The sequence below is a fragment of the Geospiza fortis genome, unplaced genomic scaffold (assembly GCF_000277835.1).
Source record: "Geospiza fortis unplaced genomic scaffold, GeoFor_1.0 scaffold75, whole genome shotgun sequence".
Taxonomy (NCBI): Eukaryota; Metazoa; Chordata; class Aves; order Passeriformes; family Thraupidae; genus Geospiza; species Geospiza fortis.
This window is the reverse complement of record NW_005054360.1, coordinates 3,209,511-3,225,810: the sequence shown is the minus strand read 5'-3', so window position 1 is coordinate 3,225,810 and position 16,300 is coordinate 3,209,511. Positions and strand designations below refer to the sequence as shown.

Genomic DNA, 16,300 nt, shown 5'->3' with positions numbered 1-16,300 from the left:
CTGAGATTTCTCATCTGCAGTATTCTGCTGTATTCAGTTTTTGGTTTTTGCCAATTATTAAAAAAAAACCCCAACCAAAACAATCAAGCAAAAATAAAAACCCAACAAACAAGCAACTAAAAGATAATAAAATATGTTTATTTCCTGTTTAGTAAAAGAGTAATGTGTAAATTCAGTTTTAAAAGGGCTACAACTCTATTCCAGAAACACAGTTTTCTAACAGGAGTTTTATGAATTAAGCAAATGAGAAATCTCTAGAAAGGGTGAGGGGAATTAAACTCATCTCAGGAGTAAGAACTCCCTGATTTCTGAAGTTTCAAGAATAGTTAACATATCAAAGTGACAAAAAGAGGGTGGGAAGTCGAATAAATATCAAAACGAATAGCTCAAATGAGAGTTATAGGGGATAACCTAATGAAAAGTAGAGATTAAAAATCTCTCAGGTTTTCAAAATGCATTCCTAGGCCAACACCTGACATACGAGCATGATGCTTGGCCTTCCTCTGAGCAAGCTCACTGATCCAAGAGTAGCCTTTGGAAGAAAATGTGTCTGCTGTAAGCCTATGGAGTGAACTCAGTTTTAGTGTTAATATTTACAGACTGTGATATTGAAATTGTCTGTGTTGTTCTCACAAATTCCTGCAGCATAAGCTCTCCTTGCTGTATCCACAGAGGAAGGAGTAGCTGGAGGAGTTTCATTTTTGGCAGTGTTAATGGAGCAGCAGTCTGTGAATTCACTCTGTGCACTGCCAGCATGGGGGGTGAGCTCAGGGGCCTCAGTTCTGGTACTTGGTGGATGGTTTTCCTGATGGAGACCTGAAAACTCTCAGAGCATGATAGCTGAAAAAATTACACTAAAACAGGGGGCAGGTAATGTCAGGAATATATTGTGCAATCAAATGGTGAAGGAAAAGAAATATGAGAATGTGTAAATAAAACTTGGTTGTTTTATGGTAAATTTGTCTTTTTCTGAGCTGTGCTGCTGGATTTGAGGTTTACCCTGTGTGTTGGCATTTGAGTCTACTGCAAGTCAGTGCACTAGGTAGTTCCATTAGCAGTAGTGACATTCTTGTGCTCAAATTTGGGATTGGCTGGTGAAAGATGAGACAGCCTCAGTTGGTGTGAGGATCCAGTTGTTAAAAAAACAAACCCAAGTTAAGTATGAGAAGGCAGCAGGGTTTTTTTCCTTTCTCTTTAATATCTGTATTTCTACTCACAAAACCTGGTCTGATCTTCCTCATTTGTGCTGGGCTTTAGTGGCTCCCACCTCCTCCCAGCCTTTGCTTGGGCACACAGCTGGACCTGTGGCAATCAGCAAGGACTTGGGGCTTCATCTTTGATGAGCAGTCTTGGTGGCCCTGAGGATTAAAAGGAGAAGCTATGGATGTCCAAGACAGCAAAGTGGACAAAGTGGGTTATCCAGAGGTGTCTTTCAGTCACTGGTGCATTTGAGCTTGAGCTGCTTGTCCCATGGTCTCATTCTGCCTGGGTTCTGTTCCTTCTGTGTGGCTGAGGCTTCCAACTGCTGCCACCCTGACATTCTGTGGCAGAGAAATTTTCATTCCCTAGAGAAAGGAAGGGAATGAAATCCCTTAAAAGGGTAAAAATAATCCTATTTATTTATGGAGGTTTTAGAAAAATGTGTTACTGATTTAGTTGATAAGAAAAGCAAAAGCTGTAACATAGGTGTTACATCTATCACAACAACAAAAAAGCTTATTCAAAGCCAAGGACAGTAGGAGAACTAGAAAGTAGTTTTGTTCTGAGGCAGCTTTAATTTAAGGAACGTTCTTCTATTTCAGACAGTCTTTTGGGACTACTGCAAATAACATACATGAGGTGCCAAAGGGTACTAGGATAGCACAATGTTTTTAGAGGCTGCTGTTTTGAATTTGATTGCAGTAAGGTTGTCTAAAATGCTTCACTTCAGGTCTTTGCCAGCTTTCAGTTGGTTGTTTCCCCGTCTTTTCTCCCTTAACCCACCCAGTTCCTTTGTCTGGCTGAAGATGTTGCTAACGCAAACCAAGAAGAATCTTTTTTCTGTTTCTTAAAGCTGACAGATCTTAGCTATCTCTGTAAGAATGGGGACAACTGCTACAAATAACTTGGAGGTGTTACATTTGTTTCAGCCACAATTGGGCTAGGACAGAGCCTTGAGCCATGTCATGTATCAGTTTAAAATTAAACAGAAATCACTCAGCCAGTTGAGAAGGTTAGAAAATTTTATACTGAGGCAAAGAAAGCCTTTAAGTAGCTGGAGAAGGTGTTGAACAAATTCAGCAATGAAAAGAATACTCTGTGACCTAAATCTACACCACTGGTATCCTTAAACTACAGCAAGAACTGTTTCAAAAATATCCCTGTTTTGCTTGGTGTGTGCAGTCAGAGAATGAACAATTTGCTCATGTGCCCCCGTGTGATAAGAGATGCTCCCAGTGAAATGGGGAGCAAGCTGGGGTGATGTGCCATAGGGGGGGTTAGTGTATTGGGATAAATTTGAGTTTGGGGAGGATTTCCAATGAGCAGTAGTGTGTAAATGTGGAGTTGTGGTCTATGTTTTAAAAAGCTTTAGTGTTAGGAAACAAACATTGCACCCTGAGAAGATGCTGGTAAGGCACATGGTGTACCAGGGGCTGTCCCACCAGGCAATGTGTAATCTTGAATGGGTCAGTTTTATTGCAGAGGACAGCCTTGCCTGATCTGTCTTCAGGATCACACCAAGTCTTAGGCATAGAAAGCCTGCTTATGGTTATGTAAAACCAGGATTTTGTTTGAGGGAAGGCAAGCCCAACCTAGTTTCTGTTAAACAATGGTGAATACTGCAAATGCAGGAGGAGAGAGAGCAGCTCCTGTGCAGGTGGGAGTCCTGTAGAGCATTAGGGAACTGACCTGAGGCTGTTCTGCAAGGCTTTTTGAACTGAGCTTGGGTGGGGCAGAGCAAAGGGTAGCAGGGTGGTGTCACCCAACCAGGCAAGCCTTCCTGCTCTGGTCACCTCTCCCTGGCCAGTGGACACTGCCTGGTCTGGAGGGTGGTGAGTTCTGCCGGACAATGCAGAGTAGGAAGTGGTGCCTCTGTCTCCCTCTGATTCTCTTTGGACATCACAGACCAATTCATGTATCTTAAAGGTAGAGACTTGTCCTGAGCCCAGAAACACAAAACTTTTTATTTCCACATCACCTTTCCTCCCAGTGTGTTTTACTATTTATAATGAATAAAACAAACAAAAAACCTCTTAGACATCTGAGAAAAAAGATTTACTTGAAGTTTCTATTGTGAGAAAATAGGGCAAAAATATCAAATGTTCCCTTTAAAGACTTGTCAGTTTACTAACACTGTTTGTATCACCAATGCAAATTATTTAAGCTGCTAAGATGCATAGAGCTTAGTGTTCCTGAGTTGTTAGCAGTGCTTTGTTGATGAGCTCCATATACTGTTGCTTTGCTTTCTTGTTAAATATGTTTAGTAAAACTTGAATTTCCTTTCCCCTTCAAGGTGGGGTTGTATGTTAGAGAAGTTAACTCCTGTGGCTTGTGATAGTATCAAAGGCACCATTTAAATATAGATCACCTGTGCCCGTATCCTAACTTCTAAAATATACTTGAATTCAAGGTAAATTACTTCAAAATACATATTTGTTTATTCAATTCCTTGAGATGCTCAAATGGAAAGTGCATGGAAGACTTCCATAAATAATGCATACCAGTGTCAGTAATGTGTAAATCTATTTCTGGAATAAACAGTTCTGTTTCATAGCAAGAAATGCGTTGGAACTGCCCACCTAAATGGGTTAGAGCTGCTGCAAGGAATGCTGTTTGTTGCATCCTTTGTGATTTAGACATAGTTTGCTGGAAGTTGTTTAGATATTAGTTTTGCTGGCAGGCAGTTTTGCTGCACGTAGCTCAGCGTGCTGCTGTGGTTGGGGTTGCAGGAGCTCTGGCAGAGTGGATATTTCCTTAACAAGAAAGCAAGCCAGCACTAGGGTCCTTTCAGCATGTATCACAACTCAGCTTTTGATTTAACAAGGAGACAAACTGAGAGCTGGTTAAACCTCACCACTGCGGGGAAGCAGTTGTCATGTGAGTGGAAATGTGCTGAAGCCAGTACAAAGGCAGGCTCAGAACTGACTTTCTGCAGTGACAGCTGATCTGTTTCTGTCTGTACATGAACTACCAAATTTTATTCTCAGTTCTGCAACATCCATTCACTTGGGAGTATTTTACTAGTCTTGTGCATATTAAAATAATGTAACAAAATGCTAAAGTTATTTAGCTTTTAAGCATCTGTTGGCTTATTGGAGCATTAACTCTGTTCATATTAAACTACTACGCTAGCTCAAAGATTGTGAGTGCTATAGCAGTAGCAACGATGGTTCTTTATTTGGGCAATAAATATAACTGTATTGTGCAATTTTGGTTAGATTTAGTGTTGCTGTTTAGGTTAAACCATGCCATGCTTTGTTGGTATGTGCAGGTATAGGTTATCCTGTCTTTGAACACCTGAGGCTCTGAGCTTATAGCAGGAATCAATATCAAAACTGGAGAACTCAGTGTCCTTGTAGAGATTATTGCTTTGGCTAAAAGGAGCACTTCACTTTTCTTTGTTATTTCCTACTTAGTGGATTCTAGTGCTTTATGTCACTCCACAAATGCTGCTTTAAGTTTCTTGTTATGTGCAGATTTCAGTCTTTTGATACTGATTAAAAAGAATGAGATTATAGTAAATCACTTAAAACCCCCATACATCGATGTTGTCTCTTCTTGTTTGTGTTTTCAGTATAACACTGTCTGAAATATTTTTAGAATTTTTTATAATGTGTTGGGATGATGTAAAATGGCAACACTATTAATGAAAAATATGCTGCAATTGTGAGATCTAACTAAATGCTGTGTCCTTCTCATGACCCTCACATTTTCTCAGCGAGTTTGCATGCTCTTGAGTTACTAGAAAACCTATGTTATGATAAATATGGTCTCTCCTTGGTTGTTACAGCTCTGCTAGGTCTTAAAATTATTTCCTGCTAAATATTTATCTTCCATGTTTATGGAATGTGTACATTTGTATATGGTAAGTACATTCCAAACCAGCAAATTATTTTATAAGCAATTTGGTGTGTTTATTCTGTGTAAAATTTGATGTGTTTATTCTGTAAAAGCAAGTCCTTGCTCTCATGTCTCCTCATTCTAGGCATCCCAAATCTTTGGGTCAGAGTCATACCAGGCAATCATAACAATCTAGATATTGTTAGGATCACAGGTTTTCATTTTCTTACACAAGAGCTGGTCAGGTGCTGTAGTACTGTCAATGCAACATGAAGAGTGAATGTTTAAATCTTGTATTTCCTGTAATTCCTTGGTGGTTCTCAATACCCTGTTGGGTTGCAAGATCAGCAACATCTGCTGCAGAAGAAATCAAACATCTCTCTGCCAACTGAGAGAATTATCCCAACATGCCAGTCTTAGCTACTGCTTCAGAGAGGACTACAGGAGAAAGGAGAATTCTGAACACTTTAATGCAGAATAAAACCAAGGCTGTTTTCACACCCTTGGGTGGTGACATCAGAAGTCTGAAAGTTTGCACTGTTTAGGCATATGAGTGGTATGTCCAGGTCTTGTTTGCATGAATTAGATTCTACTTACAATTTTATTTTTCCTTTTTTTAGTATAATGCTTCACCACAGCAGCAGAGAGATATAATAAAGAGTAGGAGTCTGGACAGGAGGCTACAGGAACCAATAGTTTTAACAAAATGGAGGCACAGCACAATTGTGCTGGACACCAATGACAAGGTAGGAGCAAGTTATCAGCATGCTGAAATGCCACTTGTTTCTGATGTGTGACATATTTAATGTACCAGAAGTTACTATGCCCGAATTTCTGAAATTTCATTTTTCTTTTGGTCTCTTGTATCATTGTTTATAACATGCAGCAAAAACAAGGGCTGTTCAATAACTTCACTACTGTTACTTTGTGAATAGTAGCTCTTTTATTGTCCTTGAAATATTTTAACTAGTGTTAGTTCAGGGGAAAAGCTGTGCATGATTACAACAGGGTTGTAATATTGTTATTGAAGGGCAGAGGACCGTACTGAAAGTGCTGAAACACTTGGCTTTGATCCTCTCCACAGCTGAGCTGCTGTTTAGCCTGAAAAATGCTGTGTGTCAGTAACAACAAAAGCTATTTTCTACCCATTCTCAGGGCATGTTCTTTTTGGGCTGTACAGTAAGAGGTGCTGTTTAGGCCAGCAAGGAGTCTGGGCCTTTCCCTTGCTCTCCCTCTGCTTTGACCTTTTTCCTTCCCATTTCTGCTTGTGCTGGGCCATTCTGCCTGTGGGTCAGGAGAGCTGATGTGAGCTGAGCAGGAGGAAATGGGCGATGTACAGTGGTGACATGCTGGTTTCTGTGGCTTCACTGCAGTCCATCCCAAGATACCTGGAAAATGAAATAACTTGGTAGTGCTGATATCTTAGCACAAACTTTTCAGAATGAAATACCAAGAAATGGCATTGTAAGCTCCCTTTTCCTAAAATTCTGAGAAAAAAAAAGAAATTAATGCAGATTTGAAAATGTAAGGAAAAGCCTATGAGTGGCCTTGTGTAATCACAGATGTCAAAACCAAACTTGAATGGACAAAACACAGTAGTTGTAATGACAATGGATCTGCTGCCCAGAACCTTACTTGCTCGACCTGTTGTATCCGTTTTAAGGGACTTGCTTTCCATGAGTTGACTTAGCTCTTCAGAGCAGGATTTATTGGATTTGATCTTGAGCTTTTGAGCTGTCGCTTTGGGATATATCATGTGTGGTGCTGAGGGGGCAGTGGGCCGTGCTTGGCTGGAGACTTTGCACCTCTGGGCATTAATTCAGCTCCAGCAGTTCTGAGATCCCACTGCTGCTCCTTTCCCCTCCCTCCTCCTCCTCCTCTGCCTCATGCATCCTTCTGTACTCAGAGTCTTGTGGCACTCCATGAGACACAGCCTAGATGGAACCCTGATAAATCAGAGCTGAGTGGACACTTCTAGCCTCATGTGCAGTTTATGCTTCACAGGTATGAATGATTTTGTTGGAGATAGCTTGAACTTCTGGCTTCACTTTTAAAGGAAGATTTAACTTTTTATTTTTTGGTGTAAGATGTTCTGCAGTTTCCATTTTGGAAAGAACTTTATGTAGTGCTGCACTGAATGAAGAAGCTTTTGTAAAACATTGAATAAGTGGAGCTGTTTACATTTCTTTAAGGCTCAGTGTTCGCGTATCGAGAACTTAAACCTAGTGAAGCAGACATGAAAATGCACAAATGTTGTGGGAAATAACCAAAAGAAATTATTTTTGAGCTGCATTTGCGAAGTCTTAAGTCAGCAGCCTAAAACTCCTTTAACAGTCTCCAAACATGTAGGCAGCATGTGTTTTGTATTGGTGAGAAGAAAATAGTTTATATGGAGCACAACATTTGAGAAAATTTAAAACATGTAGTGGAGCAATAAACTAATGTTTTATGGAAAGACAAATAATTTTTAGTTCATTAATGCAGCTGTTTTATTGCCACTAGCAGGCACACTGTTAATATATTCTGCTTTAAATTAGTATGTGGAAAGGGAATGTTTCATTACCACAAATACTGGATTTCTTGTTCCAGAGTTGCTGTTGCTGTATGAAAGCTACCTCAAATTCAGAATTAAATAGAAAGGAAAGCATCTGGTATTTGTCTGGATGGGCACAAGAACCCCAAGCTTTCTTTTTAGCTGTCTCCTAGGGAAGCTGTTTTCTGTTTATTTTCCTTATTTGTTTTTTTCCTGGAAAAACAATAGAACTCAACTGTATGAAAATAGGGCAGTCAAAAGAGTACCTGAAATGTGTCAGAGTGAAAGTATGGATTGCCAGGGCTCACAAGAATTTGATGGTACCAAACATACTGGTTAACAGTTTATTGGCTGTGGCACATATCTGGATATAGCCATCAGCTAAAAAATTTAATAAGCATAGGAAAATGCTTGTGTCCTGTGGGGGAAAATTGACTTTCTTAATTTGAACTTTTTTTTTCTTTGCAGACATCTGAAAATATGGAACATTTAGGCTGTTCTACTTAGGAGTGCTAAAGTTCTCTGTTATTATGCTACTAAAAGAACTAGTGGGTCACTTCTAGGTAGATTTGCAAGTGAATTTCAAAGCACAAGTGTGCAGAGTGCTATGTAATGCTGCAAAAGCAAACTGGGTTTAGGAGAGCTATCAAGGGATTTAAAAAGAGAGAGGGGGAGAAATGTGCTAACAGTAACAGAGAACAAGTGATGTCTTTCTTCCATTTGAAATTCTTTACCAGATTTTCAAGCAATGTGTTTGTGCAAGGCAATAATTACTTCAGAGAAAACACACATGCCCTTTTTTTTTTCCTCAGATGGGCAATTTTTCTAGTTTTCAGAGATTAAGTGTTTTATTTTGGTCTGTAGTTAACAGTTCAAAACAAAACCCCAAATCTCTAGAGATTTTCAGTGTTTGATTATAAGGAGATTAATGATCATGAGTCATAAAAATTAATAAAGTTGGTATGTGTTTTTCTATATATATAATTTTTTATGCTAATCTTGTATTTACTAACCACACAGAAACATATTGTATTCTTTGAAATCATAGTATTTGTATATGGTACCTTGTAATCAGCCATTATTTTAAATATACACCATAATTTGATAGCAATGTCATGCAAAAAATCTACCCCTTTATAAGGATGAAGGCTTTGCTTGAAGCCGATGCAGCATGTATTAACATATTTTTTTCAAATGGTTATATACTAATTAACCCAGTTTGAGTGTTGTCTGTAAACCTTGTAAGAACATTGTTTAGTAAGTAAGCTTAGAATGTAACTGTCTGAGAATATTTTGAATGTCTAAAAGAGGTACTCTTCTAATCTATGAATGTGTAAAAAGAAAGAGAGAGAGAAAGCATCTTTAGGTTAAAGAAAAAAATTGTATGAAAGATGATAACAGTATCTGTTGACATTGACTATTTGAATTTTATAGGAATCATCAGCTGCTTCTAAGGCCAGTTTTCCTGAAAATGAATCATCTCCTTCTTCACCAAAGCATCAAGCCACAGTCAGTATGCAAAATGTTTAAATAAATAAGTAGATGTTGTAGAAACTGAGCTATTCATGATTAGAGAATTGAGGACAAGCCTTGTTGTTCTTGGGAAAAACAATGGGATAAAACTATTTGAAGGCTTTGCATTTGAAAAGGAATGCATTACATCCAGCTCTGCTTTTGGGAAAAAAATGTGAATGTCCTTGGTTTAAATGCAACTTAGTGATAGTAGATCAAGTCAAAAATTCACTGTGGCCAAATTTTGCCTAATGATGTAGAACTCACTTTGCTTCCTCCAACAGTCACATCTTCTTGCATAGCATCTAGAAAATGCTAACAGTAAAAACAGAAAATTTCCCCTCTTCACAGAATCCCTCACTGCTAGTAATAGTTGATATCTCTAATTTTGGCTTGTGTTTCAGTCTTCTTAAAGGGACATTGGGGACCTAGCATAAATAAACTGTGTCCTTTTGTTTTAGTAGAATAACTTCTGGGGGAAAAAAGCTGTTTAGTCTGCTAAACAACTTTTTAAAATTTCAGTTTATATTTTAAATGTGATCATTCCTTTTTAAACAGCAGGAAATGAATTAAAAGCCTTTTTTTTTTAAAATTTTGGAACTGTACTACAGTAGCATTGAATTAAGTAACTGGGTCAGTTTTACCAGCCCCTTGATGGGGGCTCAGGGCATTAAAGGCACAACTTCTCCCGTTTCGTTCTTACTCTGAGTACAGGGGAATAGTTCTCTGGCTTAGTCCTGATAATCCATTCTCTCAACACTTCAAACAATTTTTCACAATAAAATAAACTTTGTTTATTAAGCAAGCATAGCTGATAACCTTACACAAAAGCAATTATTGCTGCATGTGATCTAATTTCTTTAAATTTGGCTCAGATCTTGAATTTTTGAAACTGTATTTTGCAGAAGAGCTCACTCCTGTTTTAGGTAATAGAAAAAAAACATTTCTATTTTCTTTAGAAGTTCCCTGGGATTAAAATATTCCAAAGAAAGCTGGTAAATTTTTGAGAATTGTGATCCTTAACCTGCTTTCCTCTTCTTTTTCCTGATTCCATTAGTTTCCCCGTTAGTACCCCCTAGTGTTGCTGCTAAGTAGGGCAGTATGATCCTTTCTCTGAATAATTCTCTGGAACATCCCCACTGGTTCCACTGTGCGTAATTGACTAAAACCATGATTTATTTTGGGAAGTGAGCACAGGTTGCTCAATCACTGTGAAAGCTGGCAACAGGCTGTTCTGCTTGTTAAAAGGGTGCAGTGCATGGGACTGCTGGTCCCTGGTCCACAAGGATCACAAATAGAGTAATCTAAAGAATGGGATAATTCATTTGTTTGGCCTTTTGGAGAGTGGATGAGGGAAGGGGCTCACTTCTTCTGTCAAAAATACCAGTTTTGGAAAATAAAGCATCTGTCACTGGCTTGGAAAAGCATTTCAGCCCAGTGAAGATATTAAACTGAGCAAGAGCAGCAGTTACCAGTGGACTGAAGTAACATCTGATCCACCAGCTGAACATCTTTGTCCTTGATGATGTGTCTTTTCTGTATTTTGTGTGCTGGGCTTGAAACATGCAGGTAGAATTTTTAAAGTCCATGAAAAACAGATCTATGTCTCTGATAAGAGTGTTGTCCATGGTATCCCAGGAAAAAAAAAATTCTTCAAAATTGTATTGTGCAGTTATGGTCTATTTAAATTTGAGATTGAGAGGAATATTCTGAAGAGGATTTATCTTCTTATTTTCATTGGTCTAGAATTGAGGTCATTTTTTTAATGATAAAAGTAATTTGGATCCATTCCCTAGTTGATTGTTTCAACTAATAGCTTATTACATACATTAGGAACTGTTAGAAGCTGTTACTGAAAAGGAATTGATGATGAAATAATTTAGCATTCTTTTACCACCACTGGCTGGTTGGACAAGGCTGGGGTGTCAGAAAAAAATGGTAGATTTTCATACCTCATTTTAAGGTGATGGTTTAAGTGAATCTTTTTATCCTAGAATGCTTTTTGAACATTTCTTCATTTTATTATTTTTACACAGAGACTAGAAATACTCACTTCAAATATTTGAAACTTGCAAACAGACTTCTTGTTCAGCAGTGTTCTTCTCCCACCAATCACTGTCTGGTGTTCAATTTTTTTTTTTTTTTGTAGGCATGCTAATATAGATGGTTTTCATCAACAAGACATAACTAAGTAGTTTAAAATTCTACTATTTTCCATGGGGATAGGAAAAAAGAGGACATCAAAGAAATGCTTCACTCTTCTGTTTTTAACATGAATATGTTAATTTTTTATGCACTTCAACCATGTTTTATTTAAAATAAGAAATTATATTAAAATTAATAGGAAGAATTTATATGGGAATCTAGGCTGGTTTTTTGACAGCCAGCTCCTTTTTAGTAAAGGACTACTGTGCTATTATTATATTACTATTATGCAAATCATTATAAATTTTACATTCATAATTTTCACTGTCTACTATCACAAATTATTGAATTTAGCTTGTCCAAAGAACCTTGGTCTTGATGAGGGAAAGCTTTTTACCCTCTGAATAGTAATAAGTGCTTTCCCAGGGAATTTTGGTTTTGCTGATCTCTGAATATTTAAATATGCTTAAAGACAGTTTCTTGAAGTTATGACGTGAGCAAATATGGCTCTCTGCCAGAAATTGATTATTTGGGGGATTGAATTCCGTGATGTGATGTTAATAGAAGCAGACTTTCTTTTCTATTTCTTATGTCTTACTCTTATCTTACAGGGTCAAGAGAAGTATGGGTTATTAAATGTGACGAAAATCACAGAAAATGGGAAGAAAGTTCGGTAAGTCTTTGACTTGAAATGTGCATGTGCTTAGGGTTTATCAAAGGTCTTTTGTATTAGGACAGCATACTGGGGTTTGCAACTTCTTACTTTTTGTGTGAATTTGCCTTAGAGGTTTTCCTGTGTGACACAGCTTAACCTTACCCCATGTGTTTGTCCCAGTGAGCTAAAGCTGATGGACTGCAGAGAGCCAGAGGCTCGTGGATCAGGGCTTCACACAGGCCAGCCATTTCCTGAAGGTGCATTGATGAGAGACAGCTCTTAAAAATGGGATTGATTGATTGATTGATTGATTGATTGATTGATTGATTTACTGAAGAACAAATCTGTATAGGTTATAGTGTGTCTTGTTCCTTGGATAAAATCAATGTAAGAGGAGCTTTCAGACTTTCACTTGCTGTCCTTTAATGTTGAAGGAGTGTACATCCATGTGCTCCCTAATTCTTCCTTCACTGTGCTTGTGAAGGCTTTGGAGCAGTGTTCTGCCCAGTGTCAGTCTCCTGTAGGTGATTGACCTAATTTCTAACTTTCCTCTGCGTCCCAGGTAGCAATTTGCTCTATAAATCATAATGTTTCATCAGGTGATGCTGTCTAACTGCATTTCTGGTGTTTTGAATCAATGGCAAATACTGCAGAGGTGTGGCATCCTCAGAGTTAATTTAGATTTGCTTCTTGCCTTTCCCCCCTTTTTATTGTTTTTTAGTTAATTTAATCTTTTAGATCTATAGTGTGTTCTGTCTAGTTCAGTGTTTCCCAGAGTTGTGATACATGGAGCATGCTTGTTCTCAGGATTAAATAGCCAACACCCAGCTGTTATTGTAGACCCACCCTGACCTAGTCCAGTCTGGCTGGGCAGCACATCTGACCTCCAGCCTGGTTCCTCAGAGTTCTACTGAGTTTGCTAGGGCTGGGTAGACAGCAGTGTGTGAGCTGCTGCTGGTGCAATGTGCTGTCATCATTTACGTTGCATCTGCTGGAATCATTGATCTGGATTGTTGCGCTGCTGAACAGAAAGATGCATCGTGGCCATCCTGTCACTTTGAGAGCTGTTAAGTAATAATTCATGTTGGGCAATGGGAATAGGTATTCAGGGCTTGTCAAGATTTTTTTTTAATAACCTCAGAAGGACAGGTCTGCTGGCATAAAATCAAACAGTCAGACAACTGAAACAACTTGTTCTTTCTCTTAATTTTTCAGATGTGTAGGAAATACTTTTTTGCCAATATAAATGAGCTTATTACATAAACATGGGACAGTTGCATCTCAGATCAGTGAATTTCAGAATTATGCAGTAGTTTGGCATGTTCTGTTAAGTACACAGGGAGCTGAGCGTTCCAGATTAGCCCCTTTGAAATTATAATTGCATGGTGTTCTCTTGGTGTACTGCTTCTACTACTAATTAGCTTTGTTTGATTTAGACTTTGATGGTCAGGCTGGGATTGTTAACATATGTTTCCTTCTACAAATATGATAGCAATTAAGACTTACTGATGCCACTAATGACTATATATGTGCTTAACTATATTAACTTACAGGTCAGCTGAGCAACGATGATCGACGGTTTAAATATCTGCTTTCAGTCGATTTATTTTATGTTTGTTTACAATTATTTACAGAAAGAACTGGATGTCATCATGGGCTGTGTTACAAGGGTCATCACTGCTGTTCACTAAAACCCAAGGAAGTGGAACTGGCTGGGTAAGCCCAGGAACAACCCCCACCCTCATTGAAGTGTTAGTCATGTAAAGCACAATAAAGCCTTCTTATTTGCAGGGCCTAAATACCTATATATACATATATATACACCTAATACAGAAAAAAATACCTGTGTAGAAGTTGGCAAGAAAATAGTTTTATGTAACCATAATTATGATGTAGAGTAAGAAGAAAACCAGTTGTATGTATGTATTTTTGACAGGCAAGAAACTGATAACATTCAGGTGCTTATTAGACTTGAGGTTATTTCTCCAGGCCAAATACTTTTGTGTTCTTTACTAATGTGTTTGTCTAAACAGTTTGTGTGTTTTACCATTCTTGGATATTTTTTTGCAAACTTCAGGTAATTTTGAATGTGATACATATAATAAAGAAAATAGTCTGGCACATGGCGTCTTGCCTTGGCCAATTTGAGCAATGCAGTGTTGTTCTCTAATGATTTAGTCTTTGTCTTGCTGGATTCCATATTTTGTTCTTGGTCTTCATAGTGCATGATAAGTACTTGTACTTATTTTGTTGTCTGATGAAGACCAAAAGAGAAGCATCGCACTGAACATGATGGTTATTCAATTTTTTTATCACCTCTAGTGTTATAGCACTCTCATTAAATTTTTGCTGTATTTATCCAGCTGCATTCCTGCATTCATAGGTATAGAAATGGCTCTTTATCTATGGCTTTCATAGCCTCTTTTGGAGCTCTGACATTAAACTGTGTGGGTCTCCTGTAATAAGTAAAGACAGGCCAGAGCCAGTGTTCCATTATTTCCATGTATTGTCATGTGAATTCCAGCAAAATTACCTCTTACAGATCTGTGCTATCTTGCTGTGCTTTACTGGTCTTTCTACCTGCCTCACTTTATCCTGCTCTGCTTCATTATGGATAATGAATTGGAATTGACAATTCCTTTCCATAGTATTGAGTTTTTTTCAGACCTGTAAATATATTTCCCCCCCTCCTGTAGAAGGGGTGGTTGGAAGAAAACAGATGAGGATAGATAAATAAAATTTGGAGTAGAAGAGAATGAGAAAGGTAAAGTTGGGCAAGATGATCCAGCAGAGGGAGGAAAGAAAAACAATAAAGGTGAAAGGCATGAAAGAAGGTCAATTCCACTGTATGGCAGGAAGTGGATTTTGGTGACTTCTGTGATAGACTTTTGCAGCCAAAGATCCAAAAAGCGTTTCAGTTTTACAAATATTAATAGGCATATTGCAAAGTAAAAGTTCTGACTGTGTAACTAGTCAAATTCCAAAATCTCATTTACAGCTACTAATACTTTTAATTCAGGTGTGGCTGTAAATCAAAAGAACTGTGTTTTCCATCTGTATGTTGATATCATTAAAACACACAATGCTAAACTGTTCATGAATGTGTGATGATGTTATAAATAATGTCTGCCCAAATTAATTATCCATTAAAGATAAGCTATAAGCAGAGTTACATGATTTATGGGCACTAGTGTAAATCATGTTATGCCGGATAGAATAATTTAAAAATAAATAAAAATCTTAACAAATAAATTTAAAAATAAAAATGTGTAAATTCTTTTGATAATTTAAGTGGAGCAGAAGTCCAAAAGTCAGAATATTTCTGTGAGACACTATCAATTGTGTGTACTGTAAAGCACTAGAGTAGGGTCAGCAAAATAAATATCAACAGTACAAACAGAATAAAATTAAGCTGGAAATATTAAAAGAGAATCTCTCTCAAGGACCTAATGTTTTACACCTGCATAATTACAGCTGACTTTGTAGATATGTAATTGAGTGTTCAGCACACACTCTTCTTGGTCTCCGTAGGCAATTTTTGTTCTTTAGGTATTCAGAATTCCACCTCACCTCTCAAACTTTGTTCTATGTCCATATTGTAATAAGGTGAAGTCAAGTCTAACAGTTTGACATATGATAAGAATTACATTTCTTCTTCACCTTATGAGAATATTTAGCATTCATCTAGTGATTGATATGACCATATCTTCTTTTTTTGTGCATTGTTTTTTGACTTCATCACTTTTCTTCCTTTTTCTCATCAAGTCATTTTGCCAAGGGGGCTCAATTCCTGAGCTCTTGCTCTCGCTGCTTTCTTCTTGGAAAAATGCTCTCAGTCATCGACCTGCTGTCACCTATGTAAACTCTGCCCAAGTTTCAGCTATCACTGTATGTGTTCTTGTTGCATGCCTCTTGTCACTGTAAGGCTATTTGCCACTAATCCTGAAAGTAAACTTGAATATTTCCAAGATTTCATTTTGACACTTCATATAACAGCACATGTGGCTTGTTTGCTGTTTTTGAAAGTCATCCAAGGTGCAAATTAACACAAGTTTATTGCAATAATCCTGTAATTGTTCCACTGGAACAAAGTAGAAAGCGTACCTAGTTCATTGGTGCTAGAATTATAATCCCATATTTGCCTACTATTTGAACCACTAGTGCCTTGACTAATAAGCAGCATGATATTCTGAGTTTTTTAACAGATATTTTGTCTGATTCATTCTAACACAACTAATTTGGAATCTTTTTATGGTGCCTATGATACCTTTGATACAATGGTGTACATGTCGTTTGATAATTCTAGCTGTAATTGGAATACCCAAAAATGTAAATGTTATGCATGAAGAGGAGAAAGGAAAAGAGCACAAGGATGTTCTGGCTATATTCCACATACAGAAAGCTGATGTAAATTT

The 16,300-nt window shown here is 37.7% G+C and overlaps 1 protein-coding gene across 1 annotated transcript in view; it reads left to right on the top strand.

Moving 5' to 3' along the window:
• Positions 1-16,300, top strand: part of ARHGAP12 (Rho GTPase activating protein 12) — a 69,453-nt gene that overhangs the window by 36,212 nt on the left and 16,941 nt on the right. Inside the window, 4 exon segments of the mRNA XM_005423889.3 lie at positions 5,661-5,786; positions 9,008-9,082; positions 11,842-11,903; positions 13,520-13,601. Of these exon segments, the coding sequence (XP_005423946.1) occupies positions 5,661-5,786; positions 9,008-9,082; positions 11,842-11,903; positions 13,520-13,601 (345 nt within the window).